Raw genomic sequence first — 25,827 nt, forward strand, 5'->3', positions numbered from 1 at the left:
CATAAACATGAACTTGACTTAACATAAACTTGGCATAGCATGACATGACATGACCAATGTACCAAACACATACAATACTTGACAAAGGACAATGGAAAACATGAGGGTTTAAATACATGGACATAGGAGACTATAAACCAATGAACAAATATATATATAAAACACGTTTACAACAACTGGTATAATTCAGCTATGCTTTATTCCTGAAAGCATTAGCCAAACGCCGACACAGCAACACCTGTGCATACTACACATACATGAGTCTCTTTTCTGAGTACTCTACTTTTTTTTCACAAGAGGAAGTGTATCCCAAATTGGAAGTGTCAGGAGAGCTAAATAAAGTTTAAACAATTACTAATCCCAAATCAGATGTTACAGTTTTATTTTATTTATTTCTGGATTTGCTTATACATGTTTGATAATACAAATAGTTATGATCAAAAGACTGTATTTCGTATTCTTAAGTGCACAAAACTAATGCTAAAACTACTTAATGGTGTAAATATAGATAAAGTTGAGGGGCAGAAAGAAGTATTTAGATATGTGCTGATTTTGCAGATTCAGTGGGGGCTGCAGGAATTTAGTGGAGTCTGAGTTAAACTTAAGGGGGTTGCAGCAGTACCCCGCCCCTGTCCTCTGGGAGGATGATGTCATACACTGGACCAGACATGTAGAGATTGCAAAGCAGTTAAGACTAGCTGTTACCAAAGTCCCTTGAAGTCAAATCAGTTCACACAGCTGCCATATTAGTAATGCCTCTAGGAAGCTATTCTCTATCTAAGCAATAGACTGAAATCAAGATTACATTCAATAGCATGTCAATACCCTAACATCGACACCATTTTTGCATTTATTCAAACATTATTCAAGCATCCTCAGAGCTTCGGTTCTAGTCACGTGTAAACCAGGAAATAGTCGCGACTTGGACATTACATTTTCCCTCTTAAATTAAATGTTTTACCTGTTGACTCTTACACAATTTATAACTAAAAACAACTCACATTTGGAGCCACTCTGTGGACACTCCACCTAGAAACTTAAGTACACACATGCCCATACGTTCAGTAACACATTCAGCTTCAGTCACTGGAGAATGTGGTTTGAATTTCATTAAGCAGTGCACAGAACAATTTCAGCTAACGAAATTTCGACCTACTGTCACCGAATTCATAATGAGATCAGTCTGACATAAACAGGCAATGCCTCTTTTAAAAAAGGCAATTGGTTCATAGACACAAAACCACTGCATTCTTTCTTCATAAACAATTCCAAGCTAGTTTTGTTTGGAAAAGTTAAGGTTTTCCTGAACACCTATCTAACTGTAAATGTTTTCCTGATGTAGTGTAGTCCATCTTTGACCAAGATAATACAGGCATTTGTCAGTGAGGGGCATTGCACTCTGGCTGAAAGCTTATGGCTGGTCATTTTAGTGAAGTCCATCCTGAGACCAAGGTTCAGAAAGTGGCACATTAAGTATCCCATGTCTTGGAGTTGGCATCAATTCATCCTCTGTGAAGTCCATCATAGTGGTTGATGGACAGCATGATCCAGGTCTGGTCCTACCTGATACTCCCACTTCTACGTGTCCCTGAGTGATGATGACCAACTACAGCCTGTGTTGCTGGCACAGGCTGTAGTTGGTCGTCATCACTCAGCGACACATAGCAGTGGGAGTCGGACATCAGGTAGCACCAGACCTAGATCTGGCAGGCTCAGTATACCTGAGGTTGAGACAGGGAAATAAATATAATAATATTAGCATAGATGCCATTCACTTTAAAGCAGAGTTATAGAATATAAGTAGTGTTTCTGGTTCTGGCAGAACTGTCTAATGAGTTGACTAACTATGAGTTGAGGGATAAATTAGGTGAATGCCTGGCTGAATAGATGAGTCTTTAGTCTAGACTTAAATTGTGACAGTGTGTCTTAGTCCTGAACACTGCTAGGAAGCCAATCCATAGTTTAGGAACCAAATAGTAAAATTATCTACCTCCTTTTGTGGATTTTGATATTCTCTGTATTAGAAATGCATGATTAATTGATAAAAGATTGTGATCTCTATTCAGACACTCACACAATCTCATTTCTAAATTACAATGATCCTTCAATGTATATTAACGTTCCTGTGGCATGCCTTTGTAAGGCAGTCAAATTGAAATTAGAAATTCACTTCAAGACGCGTTTTTAAATGTTGATCTTTTAAACTTGAAATGGCATCTACAAAACATGGTGCTTTGAGCCGCTGAATAAACTAAAACTGCAGGGTGCAGCCATGATTAGCTACGAGTGTGAAATAATCTATTTTTTGTTCAATATTTTAAAAGCCACATTCCGATGTTAAAAAATACCAGCATTACCCAGATCTGACTAAATTCGCTACCCTTGAGCAGTTTGATTACAGCCAGCTGCTTTCCAAAGCTCATATGCATGTGTCTGCCATGCGCTTGAGTCTTGTGATGAATGCAGGGCTCCTGCATGAGACTGCGCTGTTCTCAGAGTTGGGTAGAGTAGCCAAAAACTGTACTCAAGTAAAAGTACAATTACTTCAAAAACATAATTTCTCAAGTAGAAGTAAAAGTACTAACATAAATAATTACTTGGGTAAGAGTAAGAAAGAATCTAATTAATAGAGTACTCAAGTAGTGAGTAACTCGTTACTTTCACAAATGACATAATTATAATTTTTTTTATATATATATATATATATATATATATATATATATATATATATCTTGAAAGTGAATGGTGAATGAGACTGTCAGTGCCTAATATTCTGTCTAATGTATTTTGTGTTCCACATAATACAAAGCATCACACTGGTTTGGAACAACATGAGGGTAGATAAATTATGACAGAATATTAAATTTAGGCTGGGCTATCACTTTAAAGAGAGCTATCACTCTCATCATTTACTCACCCTCATGCCATCCCAGATGTGTTTGACTTTCTTTCTTCTGCAGAACACAAATTAAGATTTTTAGAAGAATATTTTAGCTCTGTAGGCCAAAATTTTGATGCTCCAAAAAGCAAATAAAGGCAGTATGAAAGTAATCCACAAGACTCCAGTGGTTTAATCCACATCTTCAGAAGTGATATGATGAGAAACAGATCAATATTTGTCATTTTTTGCTTGACAGCAGGGGGCGATATGTAGAGAAGAATGTGAAAGTGATCTGTTTCTCTGTTTCACATCGCTTCTGAAGATATTGATTTAACCACTGGAGTCTTATAGATTATTTTTATGCTGACTTGTGTTTGTTTGTTTGTTTAGCTTTAAAATGTTGCCACCCATTCACTTGCAGAGCTGAGAAATTCTTTCAAAAAATATTAATTTGAGTTCAGCAGAAGAAAGAAAGTCATACACATCTGGGGTTGCATGAGGGTGAGTAAATAATGAGAATTGTAATTTTTTGGTGAACTAACCCTTTAAGGGCTCTTGCAGATCTGGATGAATTTGTCAATAAGAAGAGAGGTTTGGAAAAATTTCTAGTAATTACTACAGTAAAAAAATGAAAATGTCCCAGAAGGACATTATATATAATGATGAAATAGAATGCCTTCTTTCACTATTTCATAGCTTTTAAAGTCCTGTGTGGATTCTTATTTCAGTTACAGTTTTCAGTGTCATAAGTATTTAGATTGTTAGTTCTGTACAGCAGTGCTGCCGCTCTCTAAATGCAGAGTACACAACCTACGTAGGGCACCAACCCTGATCGTGGAACATTCGCTGTGTCTGAAACCACCCACTATCAACTATATAGTGTGCGCTATTTCAAGTTTTCGCTATTTCGACTTCCACTATTGTAAAAGTCACATTCAATATAATCTCTCAATAAATTACACATTCATTAAAATTAAACCCAGTAATGTAATGACAGTAACGCCACACATTGTAAAGAAGTAAAAGTACCAAAAAATAATTCGAAATTTACTTGAGTGAGAGTAAAAAGTACCCACTTTTAAACCTACTCTAAAAGTAACATTTTCCCCAAAATGTTACTCAAGTAAATGTAACGGAGTAAATGTAACAAGTTACTACCCACCTCTGGCTGTTCTTAATCAAAATACCCCTCTTTAGGTGATATTAATGCAAACATAGCTTTTAATGAATTACGGGAGCGTAAACAGAAGGGATTAAATCTGCGCTGTCTTCAAAATTTATATAAGCTGCATGCTGTCTGTTATAGTTGTTCAGGCATTCTTACTGCATCAAATCTGTATTAATGTAGATTTACCACACAGTAAAGAGTGTCAAATATTTAGGTAGTTTCATTTTGCATTAAATTACTTTTTTAGTGTTTTTGTATTATAATTGTTTAAATGTTTATTTACCATTGAAATACTTAAAGCACTGTTTTGCTCTGTTCTCTATTTAATTGAATTCAATTTTACAAGAGACACTGAAGGTCACATTGTTTTCTTTTAAATTGTTAATATATACAGTATATATATATATTTTATGGTAAAATAACAGTGTTTTATTGAGTATTTGCCAACCAGTGCAAATGGATTATAGCATGATAGAAGGTCACTGTGAAGCTAAACCATTCAAAGCTATGGAAGTAATTGACAGAATTCTAAAATGAATATGATACTTAACAGGTAGCCAATGTAATGCAGATAAAATGGGGCTAAAAGGCAATATAAGGAGAAGGAGACAGACCACTTATAGAAAATTGTAGAAATTGTAATGCACAACAGGGTGGCTATAGCAATGGTAATTTTCAGTTTCAGTGTTCATTTAATAATAGAGTTTGGGCTAAAGAAGCACAATTTATGATACTATTATTGACAGTTTTCATAGCAGATTTGAAATATGTTATTGAACCATAAAGTTTTGTTGATTTTGGTCTATCCTCACTCAAGTTAGGGCTCTTGATTATACAGGCAGCTGTGCTTGAATGCCTATTAACTAACTAGGTAGAAAATAGCTGCTCTTGGAATTACCAAGATGGTGCGGAGAGAACTAATTTGCCTTAAAGGGATTTTGTCATTAAGCTGTTTACAGAAAAGCAAATATCGTTAAAACCTTTGTGGACAAAACTCTTTATAACCCTATTAAGAGAACGATATCTTGCATATCAGCTCATAAGCATAGATTACACTAATCCTGGGGCTGGGTAAAAAAGGTCTCGGGAGCAGACTGCAGAGAGATCACTGGGGAGACAGGCAGGGCTGGACTAGTCTAAAAAGTGGCCCTGGACTTTCTGGCCTAGAGCGGGCCACCAAACCTGGCTCGCAACTCACCACACCATAACACATTGGCTCAATGATTTCATTTTACGGCTCAATTTCAGATTTTTGTGTTATATAGAGACATTTCTATTGACTGCTATTCATAACAACAGGCCCCCACAGTGCAAAACTTGTCATAACTTTAAAACATATAAGACCACTGTAAATGTGATGAGTGGATTGTTTAGAGAAAGCACTAAAAATAAGCACTTTATAGTTATAGACAAATAAAATGTGTAGCACATGTTTTCCCAACATACAGATGTTAGGTTAAAATGCACATCAAATTAAAAGGAAAAGTGTGTATTTTAGGTGCTGTGACAAGTCAGCATTAATATATTTAAATATATGAATCGCCTTTCAACTTTTTTCTAGAAGTGCAAATAAACTATTGTCTTTGTTAATATGAGGTTGTGGAAACAACAAGTATAATAATACTGTATATTATAAATGTATATATAGCTATACAAGATCATAAAATGTTGTTTAAAATAGATGAAGTTTCACACAACAGGACACTGATGACAATGCTTAAAATGTAATATCAGTTACCCGCATAACAATTTGAACATTTTATTTTAAAAAAATCAATGAAAACAAATCGGACTAGAATATGTAGACATATATAAATATAAACAAATATAAATATATGTTAAAATAAAATAAAAGAGTAGATCTTTGCAGATATTTTGCATGTTATTTGCTCATATTTTCACTCTGTTTGAGTTTTTGCATCTTTATATCTGCAGTATTTTAATTAATTCCTGATTATTCATGAGAAAAAGTAAAAGCCTAAAGCTCTGACAAGTGCTGTTTCTGCTATCCTTTAAACAAATTAAGCCTCAAAGACTCAAACAGCCACAAAGTAATGTTTTTATTTTCTGCATTTTTATCAGGTGTGAGCATTATTTAGCAAGTTCCGCTTAGGCTCCCAGTTAAGCTTTGTGGTATGAATAAATTATGCAAATGACTAAGTACTGCTCTTTACTGTTTGTTGATTTTATTTACACTGCTGTTATTGTATTTGTTGTAACTTGCAGTTATTTGTCATTTTGTGATTATTCAAAGTTCCTCTTATACTTAATATGTTGTTTTTGTTTGTCACCATCATTGTTATTTGTATGTCAAATAATCAAGTCCATGGGAGTTACAGAGCTCACACTATGTGCGTTCGATTTTGAGTTTATTGAAGTTGACACCGATTCCTGGATCCAGCTGTTGGAGATGATGGAATTGACACTTTGACTCCATTTATTTTCCATTTATGTATAATTCTATAGTTCCACGTATCTGTGAGTGATGGAAATGTATAAAAGACACACTTATCAAACATATTTAATATGGAAGTGACTACAGGCCAATTAAATGAGCCTAAATGATTAATCATATATTTACAGTACAGCTTGCATCTGCCTTATCCCCTCTCACATTATTTATCTGAGGGTGACAGTAAACTCAGAATAAACTTTATTTTATTGGTGAGGAAGTATTATTGAAGTTTATAGGTTCTCTAATTGGTTTCATATGGGTTCAGTGCCCTGAGCCATCTGTGAATGGGACATGGGACTTCCATGCACTTCAGCTGTATTCTTCTCTATTAGATTAGTACTGTCACGCACTTGCTTAAGAAATACTGTGACTCAAAATGGAACGGATGAATTTGGGTCATTTATTGATCACTTGAGTATTTTTATTATTTAGATATAAAACAGAAAGTGAGTGCACTGCATTGACAGTGCATGAAAGCTTTAGCCTAAAAAAAAAAGAGCTAAAGATTGGGTTTCTGTATGGCCAGGTGACGCTTTCGCTATCTTACTTGTGTGTAGGGGTAGTTCCTCCTCCCGGGCGGAAGGTCAAATAAAAGCTCTCCGCACATCTGAGCTCTTTGCAGAGGTGCGCAAGAGAGTAGGAGGGGCAGGACGCACAGAAAAGGCGCAACGCAGAGGAAACTTGGTTACTTGGAGCAGCTGCCAAACCTGGAATCCTCAGCTAGTATAGTGCGTCTCCATAAGCCTCTATACCCAAGAAAGGAAGATTTAACTATTGTTGTTCAACTTCTGTTTCATCTCACCTGTGAAAATGTCCGGTGGCCCTTTGGTCACGGCGCTGGCAGTGGCTTTGCTCGCCAGCGCTGTGCAGTGTATGCCGAAAGGGACGGGCAAACATAGGAGACAAGCTCAGGAACACTCCGTGTCATCCGTTTCCCAAGGTAGGTTGATCTGCCATCACCCATTTGTCTGCTTTTGTTTACAATGAAGTGCATTGAGAGAACGAACCATTAAGTGGCATCATTGGGGTTTGACGCACGCAAATAAACCTAATGAAACTGTGATCAATCTTATGACTTTGAACGATACGTTTGTGCAGGTGCACATTAGGTTTTTTATAAGCGACTATGTTTTTTTTGTTGAGAAATGTTTTAGAGCTAAGAAGGGTACTATTGTGTCCTCTGTAGATGGCTGTGTTGAAAATGGTCAGTTTTATGGACTTGGAGAGCAGTGGGAGCGCAGTTATCTGGGAAGCACTCTGCTCTGCACTTGCCACGGAGTCTCTGGTATTAAATGTAAATCAAAGCCTGAAGGTAAGTTCCTCCAAATAATTTTCAACTTTCGGGACACTTAAAACCTGGAAGTATCAGGGAACTGTGAATAGTCATGGAAATAACTAAAATCTTTCAAAAGTAATGGGAGTTGGATACTACGTTTTATAAATATATAATTTTTTTCTAGTTATGTGCGATTCTAAATTAATAAGTGCAATGTATTTAAAACGATGCTTAAAGGTGCACTCAGTAATTATTTCCTCATTAATAAAATTTACTCCTGAAGAAATGGAAACTATCAAATCATGAGCACTCACATGTGATGAATACGCCAATCATGTCAGTAACCTTATAAAAGCTGTTTTTTTGTACATGGAGAGGGTCCCCTCGTGGGGGCTGCCATGTTATGATCACATGGCCAGCTGAATGGACCCTATTCACAGACTGTGATGATTCTTTTTCATTCAAACCTTTTTTTGTATTTACAGTTTTTATTTTTAATTTTTATTAATTTTTTTTATTATGTGGTGTACATTTATAGCAATATACTTTTTATTATATTACCCTGAAAATAGTTTTTAATTAAATTTAAATTAAAATACAATTTACCACAGATTGGATGAGGTTTCCACTGTGGAGAGTAATTTTTATTTGTATAGCGCTTTTCACAACACACGTTGTTATAAAGCAGCTTCACAGAAAATTATGCTGTAACAGAAAATGATTCTGTAATGTAAACTACCGAGGTAGACTAAAGTGATGTTTGGCTGGCATAGGCTGCAGTTAGTAGTCAACACTCAGCAACATATATTTATCCCGTATAGCATATATGCCATTTACTTTAATGCAGAGTTATAGAATATTAGAAGAGTTTCCGGTTCCAGTGGATCTGGCTAATGCAGTAAAACTATGAGTTGAGGGATAAATTAGGTGTGTGCATGGCTGAAGAGATGAGTCTTAAGTCCAGACTTAAACTGAGAAAGTGTGTCTCAGTCCTGTACAATGCTAGGAAGATTATTCTATTGTTTAGGAGCCAAATAGAAAAATTATCTAAGTCCTTTTGTGAATTTTGATATTCCAGGTATTGTAATAGATTGGCATTTTGTGATCATAGTGAATGTGATGAATTATAGCATGACAGAAGTTTGCTTAAATACTTGAGTTCACAAAGATAGTGATGGTAAATTTGCCATGTTCTCTCTTCTGGTGGTTGTAATCCATCAGTCAATTTTTTTTCTTAATTTGGAAAGTTGTTTGAGAAATGTGAAAAAACAAATATATTTGGCATGGCCTCCCATTCAGTGCTATTAAAGTTTACCCTGCAATTGTGTTCTAAAACCTGAAAGTCTGAAAAGGGTTCATACCACTCGCTTAATCTAGTGAACTGTGTTTAGATGTTGCTGCATCGGTGCCACTAGGTGTCAACATAAGTCCAAAATGAAATTACTGGGTGCACCTTTAAAATTCCTCATGAAAAAAAATCAAGGAAATTTTATGGAATTATTGGCCAAATGATGTGGTAAAGCTGAAGAATATTTCCTGACTTGATTGAATATATATATAATAACCCCTCTCTACAGAGGGGTTATTAAATATGACATCTTTAAGATGGTGAATAGTGAAAAGAAAAATGTTTATGTGTGTTCCCAGCTGAGGAGACCTGCTACGATAAAGTAAATACCCGCTCCTATCGAGTTGGAGAGACTTATGAGAGGCCCAGAGACGGGATGATCTGGGACTGCACTTGCATTGGCTCTGGTCGAGGGAAAATAAGTTGCACCATTGCAAGTGAGTAGACTGGAACTTTCCTTCACTGTACTGCAGTTTGGTAATCTTACGTATTGGTTTTGTGCTGTTGTTTACCAAATTGGTCTCTGTTGTAGACCGCTGTCATGAGGGAGGGCGATCTTACAAGATTGGAGACACCTGGAGGAGACCCCATGACACTGGAGACTACATGCTGGAGTGTGTCTGTTTAGGCAATGGGAAAGGAGAGTGGACCTGCAAACCTGTTGGTAATCTTTTGACCAAAAAACAATTGTACACAAATGTAAAAAATAATTTTTTTAAATAATTGTGTTCAGCTCCTGCCATACAATGAGACTTCATAGTAAGATGGGGCTGTCAAGCTCAAGCTACTAGAGAAGTAGTCCATACATCTTATGTACTATATTCCAAGTCTTTTAAAGCCCTATGATTGCTTTGTGTGAAGAACATATATCCTGTCATTTTTCAGCATAATAGCAACATACAGATTTGGAGCGACATGAGGCTGTGTAAATAATGACATCATTTTCATATTTGGGTGAACTATCACTTTAAATGAATTATATTTGGATTGGTAATGAAGAAATGGTACTGAAATGCATCATGTTAGAGTTGAAAAGTCATTTTTCTCTCCTTTTTTTCATATGCTTGATAGCGGAACGCTGTTATGACAATTCAGCTGGGACGTCCTATAGGGTTGGTGAGACCTGGGAGAAACCTTACCAAGGCTGGATGATCATGGACTGCACCTGTCTAGGGGAAGGAAATGGACGCATCACATGCACATCTAAAAGTAGGAAAACCACAATGCATACTTTCAATACCAATCTTCCATTGTCCAGTTGGATTGCGCTTGAATGATCTACTCAAAAACAGTGCAAACCTGTAGTGCAGTTTAACTCTCTGGCATCATTGCAAGGACATTGTTGCTTAAAGTGTGAAGGAGAGGAAACATTTTTCTCCTCTGTTTTTTTTTAAAGTAAGAAATCATGACCAATTATTTTGTTATTTAGAAGAACAGCAACACGGTCTTAAATAGCTTTTTGCAGATTAGAAACATCTGATTTTGTGTGTTTTGCAACACAGACCACTGTAACGACCAGGACATGCGCACTTCTTACCGTATTGGAGACACATGGAGCAAAACAGATTCTCACGGGCATGTGCTACAGTGTTTGTGTACTGGTAATGGGCGTGGAGAGTGGAAATGTGAGAGACATGTGTCACTGCACACTACTAGTCTGGGTAAGGAGCTCACATTAACACTATTCTTAAAGGAATATTTCACAAAAAAATTAAAATTAAGGCTAAATTCTGTTTTGTATTTTTGAAAAGTCATGTCGTTCCAAACCTGTATATTACAAAAGGAGAATTTTGTAGAATCTTCTTGCAGCTCTTTTCTATACAACAGTTCATAGTGACCATGACTGTCAAGCTCCAAAATGGAAAACATAAAGTAACATGATAACTTATGTGATTTGCGCACAAGGTACTGGGCCTCAAGTGATTACCAATGTCCAGTCTGCAGTATTCCACCCCATGGCAGTGCCAGAGTATCCAGTAGAGGGAACCTGTCTGACAGATGCAAATGTTTCCTACTTCCTGGGCATGCGCTGGATCAAGACCCAAGGCAGCACACAGTTGTTGTGTACGTGCTTGGGGAACGGTGTCAGCTGTGAAGAGTGGGGTTAGTGACTTTCAATTCATTACATTTTTCTGCTGTTTTATATGACTGAATTGGCATATCTTAGTTTTTCATTGTATCACATGTGATGTGTGTGTGTGTATGCAGGGGGCCATTCTCAGGTGTATGGCGGTAGCTCAAATGGCCAGCCTTGTGTGTTCCCTTTTGTGTTCATGGGAAAAACGTTCTACTCCTGCACTTCTGAGGGACGAAGTGATGGACAGCTCTGGTGCAGCACCTCGTCTGACTTTGAGAAAGACTACAAGAACTCCTTCTGTACTGGGAACAATGGTGGGGATAAAAAAAAATTCTAGTTTGTTTAGATTAGTTTGAAGTGTACTCCTAGCTTAAAGGTGCATTCAGTAATATTTTCCTTATTAAAAATGTTTTACATCAAGAAATATAAAGTACTTTTTAAAAATATATTAATTGAATGTAGATTCACATGAGAATAAGTCTCATATCAGTAGCCTTAGGTGATGTACACATTCTTGTGTTAAAAAAGCTAGGCGCAGCACAAGAAACAGAACAGAACACAGGTGTTTTGAGACTCATTTTGTCAAAGATGACGCAGTACTTGAGGCGCTCATGCTTGTGACGCTGAAAAAACAACAAAACGTTGCCAATCGGTCAAAAATGTCCATCTGGTGCATGTTCTCAGAGAAATACAATTGAAAAATGGTGTGAACGCAAAAACACAGTAAACTTCCTTGAGTCAAAAGAGCCCAAACCCATGCCTCTGTGATGTTCTGCAGTTGCTAGGCTGTTTGCTAGGTTATGTTTTGGATGGTTACTACAGCATTGCTAGGTGGTTGCTATGGTGTTTGGGTGGCTGCTAGGGCGTTGCTAGGCAGTTAGGTGTTGCTAGGTTGTTCTGGGTGGTTGCTAGGGCATTGCAAGATGGTTGCTAGGGTGTTTTGGGTGGTTGCTGGGGCATTGCTAGGAAGTTGCTTAGGAAACAATAAAACATTTAATTTTATGATGCGCTATTCTCAGACCCAAAGCAGTACAATACAAAATGGAAAAAATAAAACATAGTGGGGCGGGGGACACAACAAAGCACAATTAAGCAATATGTAACTGAATAAACACCCTGCTGAGTGAGAGTGAGATGGAGTCAAGTTTAGTCCGTGTATGCTATTTTAAAAAATATTAGTTTTTAGCGGTTTACACATTTAACATGGGAGCATTTTTAACAAGCGGAAGAGCATTCCTTAACCTAGGATTATCTTGGGTGTTAAAATGCTGAGTGCATCTTTAAAAATCTCCAGTTATCTACATGGTATTCACTTATCATTGTCAGACAAGTTTCATATTGATTCGTATGCATCACAAAGAGAATCGATGTGGTGTGGGTTAGTGTAGATAACCCTCATGGCTGATAATGGGAAAGTTGCTAGTTCGGGCCCCGTAAGGAACAAGCCATGAGCCATGGCAATTTGTATACACGTTACTGTTAAATTTACTACTTATTTACTTGTTTCTCACTGATGGGTAAATATATCTTTTAGTTTTGGTCACAACCAGAGGAGGAAATTCCAATGGTGCCTTGTGCCACTTCCCATTCCTGTACAATGGCCGTAACTATACTGACTGCACTGCTGATGGCAGAAGAGATGGCATGAAATGGTGTGGCACCACTTACGACTATGACAGAGAGCAGCGCTTTGGCTTCTGCCCCATGTTAGGTAAGTGCCGTTTTTTTCTCTACCAATAGATGTTGGAGCGGATTAGGCTTTAGAACAAAGGAGGCTTGAGAGTTATATTATGAAAGTATTTCAAACCTGCAACTGTTCTGGATATGAATAACCTTGAGCAAAACATTTTATCTTCAACTTTTCCAGAGATACTGCGAGAGGCTGCAGTCCATGTTTGTTAAATCTTTGCTTGTCTTGCCTCCCACTGCCAATTTCAAGATGCATATTAGAAAAAGATTGAAAAGATAAAAGTGTCATTACGCACAAGGTCTCACAGCCTTTCCAGTTACCTTGTGGTCTTTACGGGAGGTGATCTGGTAACAGTTAAGATGAGAATGTTAACAATGTGGAAGAAAAGATCACAGCACGTATTCAGCCATATTTGCATAAATGCCTACTTCTGACTGGCCTTTGATGGGTGTCTCTGTCACGAAGGTGCCAGTTGAAATCTGGAGAGTTTATTGATAGTGCTGAGATTTAGTGATTGAAAAGATGTTGAAGGCAGGGCTGCTATTTGTGTTGTAATGTAGTGTTTGTTTTGTAGGGGGTAGGGATTTTTTTTTGTCTCTCTGTACAAGGACAATTGTCATTCAAATATCAAATGTAAACAATGTGGCATATGTAAACAAATGGTGCTAGATCTTTTGTCAGAACAAACTTTACTCTTCTTATCTATGTTTAACCAACTGGTCTCAAGGTGATTTTTAGTAGAAGTCAGTTCCCCTCAAATTCACAAAGGTGCCCTAGCAGAGTAACCACACATTTGGTTCATATCATATCTATTTTTTTGTATTATTATTTTGAAACCTAACTTATTTTTCTGAAATATTTGCTGGAATAGTGCTTGTGCTATTTGCACTTGCCATAAAATGCAAAGATATTCATGCATTTTTAATTATGTCAGAAGTGTAATACTATTTGGGGCGACTGTATGTAGTTTTGAATTAAGTACTGAATGTGTCTGCTGATACAATAGGAGAGAACATTTAACAATTGTACTTTAGAAGCAGCTGCCATTTTTTTTTATGCAAACATTTCTGTCCATCTCTGCTGTGTTGGGCTGTAGACAGAGGGAGGTTGGCATGGTACCAGAATCTAGCTGGCATTGGAGCATATACATCTGGCTGGCCTTCAGAGCAGCTGGGTTCAGTGCAGCCTCCTCCACTTTTAACCTTGAAGCTATTTCCCCATTCTCATTCCTTTTTTATTACTCCGATATCCCAGTTAGTGATTTCCCAGTTAAAACAATAAGGCTATTTGTGAGATACTGCCTTGAGCTTTATAGATCGATGGTCATTAGTTTTGGTTGTTTTGTCTTAACTGACCACCAAATTGTTTAGCTGATGAATTATTCAGAAATCTATTTGCCATTAAGAAAATAAATGAAAGTTTATTGATCTTTTAGCACACCCTGATTTGAGCTTTAACTGCTGTTTTAACTTCAGTACAAATATGTACCAGTCTTATTGGAATCTCCTAGAAACTTTAAAGGTTAGATAATATTAAGCAGCAGAGTTAAGTAGCATTTGGTTGCTTCAGAGCCATAAGTTTGTGAATGGAGTAATAAGAATATCACAGGGGCTTTTAATAAGTGGGTAATTAAAAAAAAATACTAGTTTAGCCAGTATTGGTAAAATGCATACATTGTTTTAGGGTAGGAGTAGTCGCATTTGATCCAGGTTCATAGTTTGATATGACTGATCTCTTTCCATTAGCCCATGAGGAGGTGTGTACCATCAATGAGGGTGTGATGTATCGTGTGGGTGACCAGTGGGACAGACGTCATGATGTTCTGGGTCACATGATGCGCTGTACATGTGTGGGCAATGGCCGTGGAGAATGGAGCTGCGTTGCTTACTCACAACTCAAAGGTGAGAAGTCATGCTGTATGTGTATTAAGGACAGGAACTCTCACTCCTTTTCATGGGTTGCATGTGGTAAAGTCACATGACTAGTGGAGGAATCCATTATGTTTGTGTCTCTTCCTCTTTCAGACCAGTGCATTGTGGATAATTTGACCTATGACGTAAACCAGACTTTTACTAAACGGCACGATGACGGCTACATGATGAACTGCACCTGTTTCGGTCAAGGCCGTGGAAGCTGGAAGTGTGACGTTATCGGTGAGCATCAGTTATCTCCATTTACTCTACATTTTTGATCATTAGAAAAGAGGGTGAGGGAATTTTGGAGTGGGTACTGGTACTAGGAGGAAGTCATTGAGGAAATGGGACATTTGCATTAATTAACATTCCTTGAAACAATTAGAATGCCTCTTTCTCTAAATTGGAGACTAAGGATCAACAGTTCTAGCCATGTGTAGTGTAAATGATGGCATTAATGATTCGATAATGACCATGTTAATATGATTTCCATTTCCAGATCACTGCCAGGAGCCTGAGACTAGAGCACTCTATCAGATCGGAGAATCGTGGGACAAAGTTATTCAGGGAATCCACTACAGATGTTACTGCTATGGAAATGGGGTTGGAGAGTTAAGATGTGAGCCTCAGCAATCTTTCCCTGGTGAGTAAATGGCATCTTTTTGGTAGATATGTTCTCTCACTCGAGCATGTGGGTCATGCTGTGTACTGCTATAAGTAGTCTTGCGGGCATGGGTGGGGAGGGGTGAGGTTTGGAAGTCAAAGGCTTCCAGATGTTTACTGAGAGCAAGGGTGGTGTTTGCCTTTTCTCCCAGGTGTTTTGCTAGAGTGGCGATTAGTGTTTGCTTTTCCTTGTGATCTTTTCCTTTATAACTTTCGACAAATGCTCATCCTCTAGCATTGTCAAGGATGTTGGCTTTTAGATGCCCTAATCCATTGGATTTGGGTGGATCTCTGACTTTGCCTTCTTTGAAGTTCTCTGCATGAGGAAAGACAAACACATTGCACAGCTGTCTAAATCACCCCCCACGACCCTTTTGGTGTCGTTTGTTTGCCTTGAGTTTCTTTCAGCTTGTGCTGGGAATTTGCTTGAATTTCAACCAAACCGGTTACCTTTTCTGCTTGCCTTGCCATGGCATCTGTAAAGTCATTCAGCGTTTATATAGTTTCCATTGTTAATGACATTGTTGACTCAAGTTCAGAATTTTTTGTATTTTTATTCTCTCTCTGTTAATAATGTTTTTTTTCCTACATTACTGACAGCTTATTGGAGTCTAAAGTGTTTCCTTTGCTTGATGTGTGTAGAGGCAACCCCAGAGCAATAGCCCTCAGTAATGGCACCCTGCTGTTAGAGGGCTGGGAAAAGTGGGGGTTAGGCTGGTGCAGGCTGGCGGAACATAATACAGACTAAGTGAGCTTTAAATTTTGTATACGGACTACCCAGCCAGTGGGCTGTCATGGCAGTAAAAGTTTGTCTGCTGTATTTAAAGCTTTGAAAGCACGAGACAGTGTGTGTCCTCTCTCCTTATGTCTCAGTGCTGGAACTGTGGTAAGAATCTCACAGAGTAGTGTTAAATTTCTAGAGTTGGAGTCTTGATCTTGTGGCCTTGGTTTCAAGACCTCATGAGGCTATATACACGTGGTCTTTGTGCATTTCTCAGTGTCTTGGTCTGGATCTGGGTCTCGGGTTATTGTCTCAGTGTATTACCAGTGCACTAAACGCAATAGTTATTTCAACCATTTGTTGGCGTGGCATCTTTACCATTACTGTGAATTTGCAAGTCCTTCTGCCTCTGTGTCATCATGCATGCTTTGACATTGACAAGCTTTGTCTCGCTCATCACATGAATGTAAGTGCAAGAATTGTGGTCTAACAACACAAAGCAATCATTAGTGATTTATGATTATAACTGCCATTTAGAGGTTGACTTTATTTGCGGTAGCCACGGGACGTTTTTTTTGTTATTGTTACGTTGCAGCGGGAGTGGGCGGTGTTCTTATGAGTTGTTGGCGGGAGGCTGCATGATTATGACTACAATTATAATAGTAGATTATTTCCAACATACTCTCACAGTGAAATCATCAGGATTCGAACAACGTTTCTAAATTTGGCTAAATTCGTATGATAATGTGCGACAGCACTTGTTTGAATTCCTACGACTTTCGCTATAGCCAATGATATCGCTGGAAATCGTTTCCATCTAATACACAACAACTAATTGCTTCTGTCACACACAACAGCTTCCTATCATGTTTACACACTCTACTGATTAGTTAGGTTTAGATAAGGGGTTTGGGCAAGGGCATAATATTAATAAGCATGTCCTTTACGCCTCATGCGTGAAAAACGCGCTTCCACATTAGACATCCGGGAATTTGCACGTGATGAATTCGTGAGTTTATGTGAACATAATCATGTGACATCACATTATGTAAATTATGTACAACTTTTCATGAGATTGGGCTGTTATTTCCCTAGATTTTGTTATCGCTATTAATAACTAGGGCTGAAACGATTAGTCGATGTTATTGACAACACTGACAATTTAAAAATTGTCGACAAAGATTTTCATTGTTAAATAGTCATTTGATCTCATTTAACATAAGATGAGATCACATTAAATGCTAATGATGAAGTGCCAGAGCAGCATTGCAGCTTCGGGCTGTTTGATACCAGAAATTTGGGTTCCCCGTCTGTCGCTCTTCGACATCGGAGAAGCGACACTAGGGGTCTCTCTTGAGCAACGAATATACCTCTGATCTATGAAAAAAGGCCAATGAGAAGTTGGCAGCCAGTATTTGCATACCCCGCCCCCAGACATACGGGTATAAAGGCGAGGAAATACTAGAGTTCATTCAGAAAATTTCGTCGGAGCCGATGGTTGTGCATGCTGTTCGCGTGAAGACACACCCGTTCCTGTATTCCTCTGATGCTGTTGGATTGAGGGCACATTACAGTGGCGATTTCTCTTTGCACGGCAGTGTATATTGCCCCTGGGCGCTTCGACAGCGCAGTAAAACCCAAACTCGAAAGAGTTAGTTAAAAGAGTGATTTCCTCTAAAAGAGCAAAATACACAGCGGCGATGAACGTCCTTTTCAGGACGCGTCTTTATAAAGATGCCCTTCCGCCCCTGTGTAGTTCCTGGATGTGGTAGAGTGCTCTCCGCTTCAGACGGCCACAGGAGTTGTCTCGTGTGTCTGGGTAGCGATCACACCAAGGCTGAGTTTGTGGATGGTTCATGCTCTCACTGTGAGAGCATGACCATGACAACATGGCGGTCGCGGCTCGCTTTCATCCGAAAGCAAGCCACTCCAGCCGCCCCCCCGCATTGCTCCTTCTTCCCACGGGATTGAGGACGATGCGAGTGGCGCTGGAAGCGATCTGGGGATGGCAGCGGGTGCGGCTCCGTCAGGTTTAAAAACAGACAATAAAAAAACTAATGACTCCGTCTCTTCAAATGGTTGTACAGACAACACTGAAAATTAGTGAAAAGTGTATACTTTGAAACTTTTTTCCATCCAAAAGTACAGTTTATTTCACAAAAAGCAACAACTTACCTCAAACAAAATTTTTTATATATTGTATTTGAGGCCACTAACTTCGTAAACACTGGTAACAATACAGTGATAATTCATGCTCAAAAGTACTTGTTAACTCTGTGCCCATATCTGAAGTTGTGTGAAGTCAGCCAATCAGAATAGAATAGAGCTTAGAATGGTACTCAACAAAGTACTTTTATAGTTTGTTTGTTTTTTTAGCAATATGCATCAGACGGTCAGTGAAAAAAGTGTGGGCGGCTCATAGGGTGTCTGAGAGTTTGTGTCTTATAAAATGCTGAAGGCCTTGGCTCCAAATATGATTTGAATATAAAATATCTTTGGAACCATGTTTGGTGCCCTGTTCAATTATATTTCTTGAGATCCTCATGTCTGTATACTGTATATCAGGTGGTCATCGTCCAGTCCAGGTGATTATAACAGAATCTAGCAACCAGCCCAACTCCCACCCCATCCAATGGAATGCCCCATCTTCTGCACACATCACACAGTACATACTTCGATGGAGACAGGTGAGCCTCTTCTGAGCTGCTGTACACCTTACATTCCTGTACCCAATATGTTCCTGTGCCAAAACAATAGTATGTGATTGTGTTAGGGAGTCTATTGAGCTGCAACTTACTAATTTCTGAACAGAAAAACACCCATGACCAGTGGATGGAGGTCACTATTCCAGGCCATCTGAACTCTTATACCATCGCTGGACTGAAGCCAGGAATCATCTACGAGGGTCAACTCATCAGCATCCTGCACTTCGGACGTAGAGAATTCACTCGCTTTGACTTCACCACCAACTATGGCTCCTGTAGGTCATCACTGTGTGATTGCCTTTCATCGTCACATTCATTGATGACATTGCATAGGATGGAATAGGAGGATAGGATGGTACTTTATTAATCCATTGGAGGACATTTGGGCATTACATCATTCAACACAGTACAGGAATACTGCCATTCAGTAAAATAAAAAAAATTATACAATACAATAAAAAAAATATTCTAAAATTTGTTATTTAGAAAAATTCACAGTAGTGCAGAGTTGGTACAAATTCCATAAAAGGTATTTTGTGCAATACATTTACATTTAGTAATTTCCCTGATGCTTTTATCCAAAGCATCTTACAAATGAGGAACTTGAGCAATTTGTCATACAAATTGCTTAAGTTCAACAATATCTTCAGTATTGCACTGCCAAGTTCTCAAAGTGAACAAATCAATTAATGAAAAGACAATGAATCGAAGCCATATAAATCTTTGCAGTTTTATAGCAGTTTGATTAATGTGCTCGTTTTCTTTTCTTCCCTAGTGGCAACCTTTGAGGGAAAGACTACGCACCCCCCTCCGGTGGTGGACACCATTGAATCTGTGACTGAGATCACATCCAGCAGCTTCGTCATCTCGTGGATGTCTGCATCAGACACTGTGTCTTGGTTCAGGGTGGAATATGATCTGAGTGAAGAGGGAGGGCAGACTGGACAGCCCATTGTCTTGGGTCAGTATGTGCAGCTGAAGTGTGGATTCAGTGGTTCATTTGTCTACCTTTGGTCTACGTTGATTTGTAGAACTTGAATGTAACAAATGAATCTTGGTGTTGTGGTGCTAACTTGTTTATTCATTTCTAGATCTGCCTCATACGGCTACATCAGTGAACATCAGTGAGCTTCTCCCTGGAAGGAAGTACACAGTAAATGTGTATGAAGTGACTAACCAAGGGGAGCCTAATCTGATCCTTTCCACTTCTCAGACCACAAGTGAGCCTTTTTTTTCTTTGTCTTTCTTGTTCTATATTATCATGTTTCATCTTCTTATGTCATCTTGTTGTATTGTGTTTGGTCTGTTTCATTAGCTCCTGATGCCCCTTCTGACCATAAAGTGGATGTGGGGGAGACAGCTATTGTGATCAGCTGGTCTAAACCTCTGGCTCCCATCACAGGTAAACAAGGGTTGTCCCTCAAAACACAAAACATTGTCATCTGAAGACAAATGCTGACAAGTATTGTGTATATATATCTTGTTCCCATTCAGTCGGTTCACTCAGTACATCACATTGAGTATGGGAAATCGTGCTCTCACATACTTTTTGCTGAAGACACCTTTATTCACGCCTGAAAGGCCAATGACACAAGGCAACTGTGGGTAACCCCGCACACCCAGCTGGTATACATATACAGCTGCCTGCATCATCTCCGTCGTTCTTCAGCTCTTCGCCTCACTGAACGAACACCTCACACACGTCGTGGTCAGCTGTGATTGTGGCTTAGCCCAAACGCATATCAACCTAGAGCAAAAACATACATGCATTTCACAGCAAGGCATCCCTTCAGTTTCACTGTCCTATGGGTTGTGAGTTTAATCTCCCTGCTCTGGGCGCTGTTGTGGAAATCTTTGCTGGGTGTGCATGGCTACCTGGCGTCGCCTTGCGTTAGTGGCCTTTCAGGCATGAATAGAGGCATCTTCAGTGAGTGTACGCAAGAGTGCAATTTCCCAAATTCGTTTACCTCCTTCTGGGAACAGTAGTTATATGCATAAGTTTTTGTTTGTTTAGGCTACCGTGTGGTTTACACACCATCTGAAGAAGGTAGTTCTGGCAGCACTGAGTTGAACTTGCCTAACACTGCCACCTCCGTGACCCTGGGTGACCTTCACCCTGGTCGGCTCTACAACATCCGTATTTACTCGGTAGAAGAGAGTCTGGAGAGTGAGCCTGTATTTGTTCAGGTCACCACTGCTGGGGAGCCACTGACAGGTACAGTACACAATCACTATATAGGTTATACGTGGACACATGTCCAGGTCATGATTTCCCTCGAAATAAGAATAACTAAATATACACTCACTGACCACTTTATTAGGTACAGCTACGTATTAATGCGATTTTCTTACCAGCAAAGCACATTCAGCAAATGGCAGTTCTGTGGATTAAAATGGCTTGGTAATGATGGCATGTTAACTGCCGTTTCATAGCTGTTTGTATAATGTTCATTTTTTCTTTTCTTCCCTAGTGGCAACCTTTGATGGAGAGACTACGCACCCCCCTGCGGTGGTGGACACCTTTGAATCTGTGACTGAGATCACATCCAGCAGCTTCGTCATCTCTTGGATGTCTGCATCAGACACTGTGTCTGGGTTCAGGGTGGAATATGATCTGAGTGAAGAGGGAAGGCAGACTGGACAGCCTAATGTCTTGGGTCAGTATGTGCAGCTGAAGTGTGGATTCAGTGGTTCATTTGTCTACCTTTGGCCTACGTTGATTTGTTGAACTTGATTTGTTGAACTTGAATGTACCAAATGAGTCTTGGTGTTGTGGTGCTAACTTGTTTATTCATTTCTAGATCTGCCTCATACGGCTACATCAGTGAACATCAGTGAGCTTCTCCCTGGAAGGAAGTACACAGTAAATGTGTATGAAGTGACTAACCAAGGGGAGCCTAATCTGATCCTTTCCACTTCTCAGACCACAAGTGAGCCTTTTTTTTTCTTTGTCTTTCTTGTTCTATATTATCATGTTTCATCTTCTTATGTCATCTTGTTGTATTGTGTTTGGTCTGTTTCATTAGCTCCTGATGCCCCTTCTGACCATGAAGTGGAGGATGTAGGGGAGACCGCCATTGTTATCAGCTGGTCTAAACCTCTTGCTCCCATCACAGGTAAACATGGGCTGTCTAACACAAAACATTACAATTATGTCCCATTCAAGTACACTGGAGACAAATGCTTGAAAGTATATACATCTTTTGTTTAGGCTACCGTGTGGTTTACACACCATCTGAAGAAGGTAGTTCTGGCAGCACTGAGCTGAACCTGCCTAACACTACCACCTCAGTGACCCTGGGTGACCTTCAACCAGGTCTGCTTTATAACATCAGTATTTACTCGGTAGAAGAGACTCTGGAGAGTGAGCCTGTATTTGTTCAGGTCACCACTGCTGGGGAGCCACTGACAGGTACAGTACACAATCACTCTATGGGTTATACGTGGAAACATGTCCAGGTCATGATTTTCATAAAACAAAATTGTGTGTATATATATATATATATATATATATATATATATTTATATTTTTCATGTTGTCTTAACACTCGTTCAGAGTACCTTCCACTGTATCATATTTAATCTTCTGATGTGGCCATGTTGGCTTATGTTTGATCTGTTTCATTAGCTCCTGATGCCCCTTCTGACCATAAAGTGGATGTGGGGGAGACAGCTATTGTGATCAGCTGGTCTAAACCTCTGGCTCCCATCACAGGTAAACAAGGGTTGTCCCTCAAAACACAAAACATTGTCATCTGAAGACAAATGCTGACAAGTATTGTGTATATATATCTTGTTCCCATTCAGTCGGTTCACTCAGTACATCACATTGAGTATGGGAAATCGTGCTCTCACATACTTTTTGCTGAAGACACCTTTATTCACGCCTGAAAGGCCAATGACACAAGGCAACTGTGGGTAACCCTGCACACCCAGCTGGTATACATATACAGCTCCTGCATCATCTCCGTCGTTCTTCAGCTCTTCGCCTCGCTGAACGAACACCTCACACACGTCGTGGTCAGCTGTGATTGTGGCTTAGCCCAAACGCATATCAACCTAGAGCAAAAACATACATGCATTTCACAGCAAGGCATCCCTTCAGTTTCACTGTCCTATGGGTTGTGAGTTTAATCTCCCTGCTCTGGGCGCTGTTGTGGAAATCTTTGCTGGGTGTGCATGGCTACCTGGCGTCGCCTTGCGTTAGTGGCCTTTCAGGCATGAATAGAGGCATCTTCAGTGACTGTACGCAAGAGTGCAATTTCCCAAATTCGTTTACCTCCTTCTGGGAACAGTAGTTATATGCATAAGTTTTTGTTTGTTTAGGCTACCGTGTGGTTTACACACCATCTGAAGAAGGTAGTTCTGGCAGCACTGAGTTGAACCTGCCTAACACTGCCACCTCCGTGACCCTGGGTGACCTTCACCCTGGTCGGCTCTACAACATCAGTATTTACTCGGTAGAAGAGAGTCTGGAGAGTGAGCCTGTATTTGTTCAGGTCACCACTGCTGGGGAGCCACTGACAGGTACAGTACACAATCACTATATAGGTTATACGTGAACACATGTCCAGGTCATGATTTCCCTCGAAATAAGAATAACTAAATATACACTCACTGACCACTTTATTAGGTACAGCTACGTATTAATGCGATTTTCTTACCAGCAAAGCACATTCAGCAAATGGCAGTTCTGTGGATTAAAATGGCTTGGTAATGATGGCATGTTAACTGCCGTTTCATAGCTGTTTGTATAATGTTCATTTTTTCTTTTCTTCCCTAGTGGCAACCTTTGATGGAGAGACTACGCACCCCCCTGCGGTGGTGGACACCTTTGAATCTGTGACTGAGATCACGTCCAGCAGCTTCGTCATCTCTTGGATGTCTGCATCAGACACTGTGTCTGGGTTCAGGGTGGAATATGATCTGAGTGAAGAGGGAAGGCAGACTGGACAGCCCAATATCTTGGGTCAGTATGTGCAGCTGAAGTGTGGATTCAGTGGTTCATTTGTCTACCTTTGGCCTACGTTGATTTGTTGAACTTGAATGTACCAAATGAGTCTTGGTGTTGTGGTGCTAACTTGTTTATTCATTTCTAGATCTGCCTCATACGGCTACATCAGTGAACATCAGTGAGCTTCTCCCTGGAAGGAAGTACACAGTAAATGTGTATGAAGTTACTAACCAAGGGGAGCCTAATCTGATCCTTTCCACTTCTCAGACCACAAGTGAGCCTTTTTTTTTCTTTGTCTGTCTTGTTCTAATGTCATCATATTTCATCTTCTGATGTCATCTTATTGTCTTGTTTTTGATCTGTTTCATTAGCTCCTGATGCCCCTTCTGACCATGAAGTGGAGGATGTGGGGGAGACCGCCATTGTTATCAGCTGGTCTAAACCTCTTGCTCCCATCACAGGTAAACATGGGCTGTCTAACACAAAACATTACAATTATGTCACATTCACCTATACAGAAATTATACACTGAAGACAAATGCTTAAAAGTATATACATCGTTTGTTTAGGCTACCGTGTGGTTTACACACCATCTGAAGAAGGTAGTTCTGGCAGCACTGAGCTGAACCTGCCTAACACTGCCACCTCAGTGACCCTGGGTGACCTTCGCCCTGGTCTGCTCTACAACATCAGTATTTACTCTGTAGAAGAGAGTCTGGAGAGTGAGCCTGTATTTGTTCAGGTCACCACTGCTGGGGAGCCACTGACAGGTACAGTACACTATCACTATGTACATAAAATAAATAAATAAATAGAAAATATGTATATATTATTGTATAATATTTTATTTCCCTTCCCACACAGCATTGGTTGTGTCAGCATAAAAGCAAAAGTTGTTTCAGAGGTGTAAAAATATATTATATTGTTATGAAAGATTATGTAAACATATTATTTCTTTGGAATAACATGCCATGATTGAGCACAATAAGACCAGGTACATATTAGGGTGGAACCTATTAGTCAACGTTATTGACAACTTTGACAATAAAAAATTGTCGACAAAAAATTTAATTGTCGAATAGTCTTTTAATGTAATTTAATGTAACATGAGATCATATGCCACTAATAATGGCACACGAGAGCAGCACTGCAGCTCACACCCGACTGCGGATTAGAAGAAAACACCGCTCACAGTCTAGATGCACTCTAAACTTTCACAGCTTCAGGTGGTGTATATCGCAAAGTATGAGGTAATTATAATGCAAAAATACAAAATAAGTAAATACAAAAGCACTCTCGTTGTGGACTAAGTGAAGCTGGAGCTGCTGCTCCACTGAAGCAAAACTTGCATGTTGAGCGTCTTTAAAGGAAACACCCCAATGTTACATCTTAAATGCAGTTATATTTAATGCGTTATAGCTTTATTAAAGTTAAAATATTAAGGAAGCAGGTCATGTAATTAACTACAATCTCCAAAATTGGCATTTCTCTGTGCAATCAGTGCCTCTTCTATGAATTGTGTGAAGTGTCCTGATCTGAGGGGGAGAGATTGAAACTGCACCCGGCTGAGGCACACTCTACCGCTTGGACGCTCATCCTTCAGCGTGCATGCTTAATGCAGCAAGATTATAACGTGATGGCTCGCGAGTTCTTGAATCATAATATATGTCAATGTGGATTTTTATCGTGAAGGAAATTGGCAATACCCAGCTTTATTAATAAGAGAGAGTTTTTTTTTTTTTTGTGAGTTAAAGATGGATTGAAGTGTACAGAAAGGTGAGAGAGGGTTTTTGTTTTGAATTGTTTTCCAATATAAATGTGTAAAACTCTTTTAAAACAACATATATTTACTTTAGCAGCTACACCGCAGAAGAAAAGATTGTTATCTGAAAATGTTGAATATAATATAAAAATATATATTTTTTTAAATATCTAAAAATTCTTTATAAAAAGATGCAGTCACCAGAGAAGCAGCA

The 25,827-nt window shown here is 39.2% G+C and overlaps 1 protein-coding gene across 50 annotated transcripts in view; it reads left to right on the forward strand.

Annotated features, from left to right (window-relative positions):
- The first annotated feature begins 7,140 nt into the window (after nucleotides 1–7,140).
- Nucleotides 7,141–25,827, forward strand: part of LOC127658783 (fibronectin-like) — a 44,079-nt gene continuing 25,392 nt past the window's right edge. For 8 of the 50 annotated variants that reach the window (XR_007972456.1, XR_007972458.1, XR_007972457.1 and 5 more), the window contains exons 1-28: nucleotides 7,141–7,444; nucleotides 7,691–7,816; nucleotides 9,428–9,565; nucleotides 9,661–9,792; nucleotides 10,200–10,337; nucleotides 10,631–10,789; nucleotides 11,034–11,231; nucleotides 11,337–11,519; nucleotides 12,740–12,916; nucleotides 14,641–14,796; nucleotides 14,920–15,048; nucleotides 15,308–15,451; nucleotides 18,758–18,879; nucleotides 19,004–19,172; nucleotides 19,673–19,858; nucleotides 19,989–20,117; nucleotides 20,213–20,299; nucleotides 20,912–21,112; nucleotides 21,369–21,554; nucleotides 21,699–21,827; nucleotides 21,924–22,013; nucleotides 22,109–22,309; nucleotides 22,526–22,612; nucleotides 23,224–23,424; nucleotides 23,681–23,866; nucleotides 23,997–24,125; nucleotides 24,223–24,312; nucleotides 24,421–24,621. Coding sequence is in view for 47 of the 50 variants with exons in the window: in XM_052148293.1 (XP_052004253.1) it covers nucleotides 7,315–7,444; nucleotides 7,691–7,816; nucleotides 9,428–9,565; nucleotides 9,661–9,792; nucleotides 10,200–10,337; nucleotides 10,631–10,789; nucleotides 11,034–11,231; nucleotides 11,337–11,519; nucleotides 12,740–12,916; nucleotides 14,641–14,796; nucleotides 14,920–15,048; nucleotides 15,308–15,451; nucleotides 18,758–18,879; nucleotides 19,004–19,172; nucleotides 19,673–19,858; nucleotides 19,989–20,117; nucleotides 20,213–20,299; nucleotides 20,912–21,112; nucleotides 21,369–21,554; nucleotides 21,699–21,827; nucleotides 21,924–22,013; nucleotides 22,109–22,309; nucleotides 22,526–22,612; nucleotides 23,224–23,424; nucleotides 23,681–23,866; nucleotides 23,997–24,125; nucleotides 24,223–24,312; nucleotides 24,421–24,621 (4,204 nt within the window). In the remaining 3 variants the exon portion in view is untranslated. The remainder of the gene's footprint in view (nucleotides 7,445–7,690; nucleotides 7,817–9,427; nucleotides 9,566–9,660; nucleotides 9,793–10,199; nucleotides 10,338–10,630; nucleotides 10,790–11,033; nucleotides 11,232–11,336; nucleotides 11,520–12,739; nucleotides 12,917–14,640; nucleotides 14,797–14,919; nucleotides 15,049–15,307; nucleotides 15,452–18,757; nucleotides 18,880–19,003; nucleotides 19,173–19,672; nucleotides 19,859–19,988; nucleotides 20,118–20,212; nucleotides 20,300–20,911; nucleotides 21,113–21,368; nucleotides 21,555–21,698; nucleotides 21,828–21,923; nucleotides 22,014–22,108; nucleotides 22,310–22,525; nucleotides 22,613–23,223; nucleotides 23,425–23,680; nucleotides 23,867–23,996; nucleotides 24,126–24,222; nucleotides 24,313–24,420; nucleotides 24,622–25,827) is intronic. The other 42 variants (XM_052148305.1, XM_052148307.1, XM_052148320.1 and 39 more) reach the window with 34 other exon arrangements.

The sequence above is a fragment of the Xyrauchen texanus genome, chromosome 18 (assembly GCF_025860055.1).
Source record: "Xyrauchen texanus isolate HMW12.3.18 chromosome 18, RBS_HiC_50CHRs, whole genome shotgun sequence".
NCBI classification, from domain to species: domain Eukaryota; kingdom Metazoa; phylum Chordata; class Actinopteri; order Cypriniformes; family Catostomidae; genus Xyrauchen; species Xyrauchen texanus.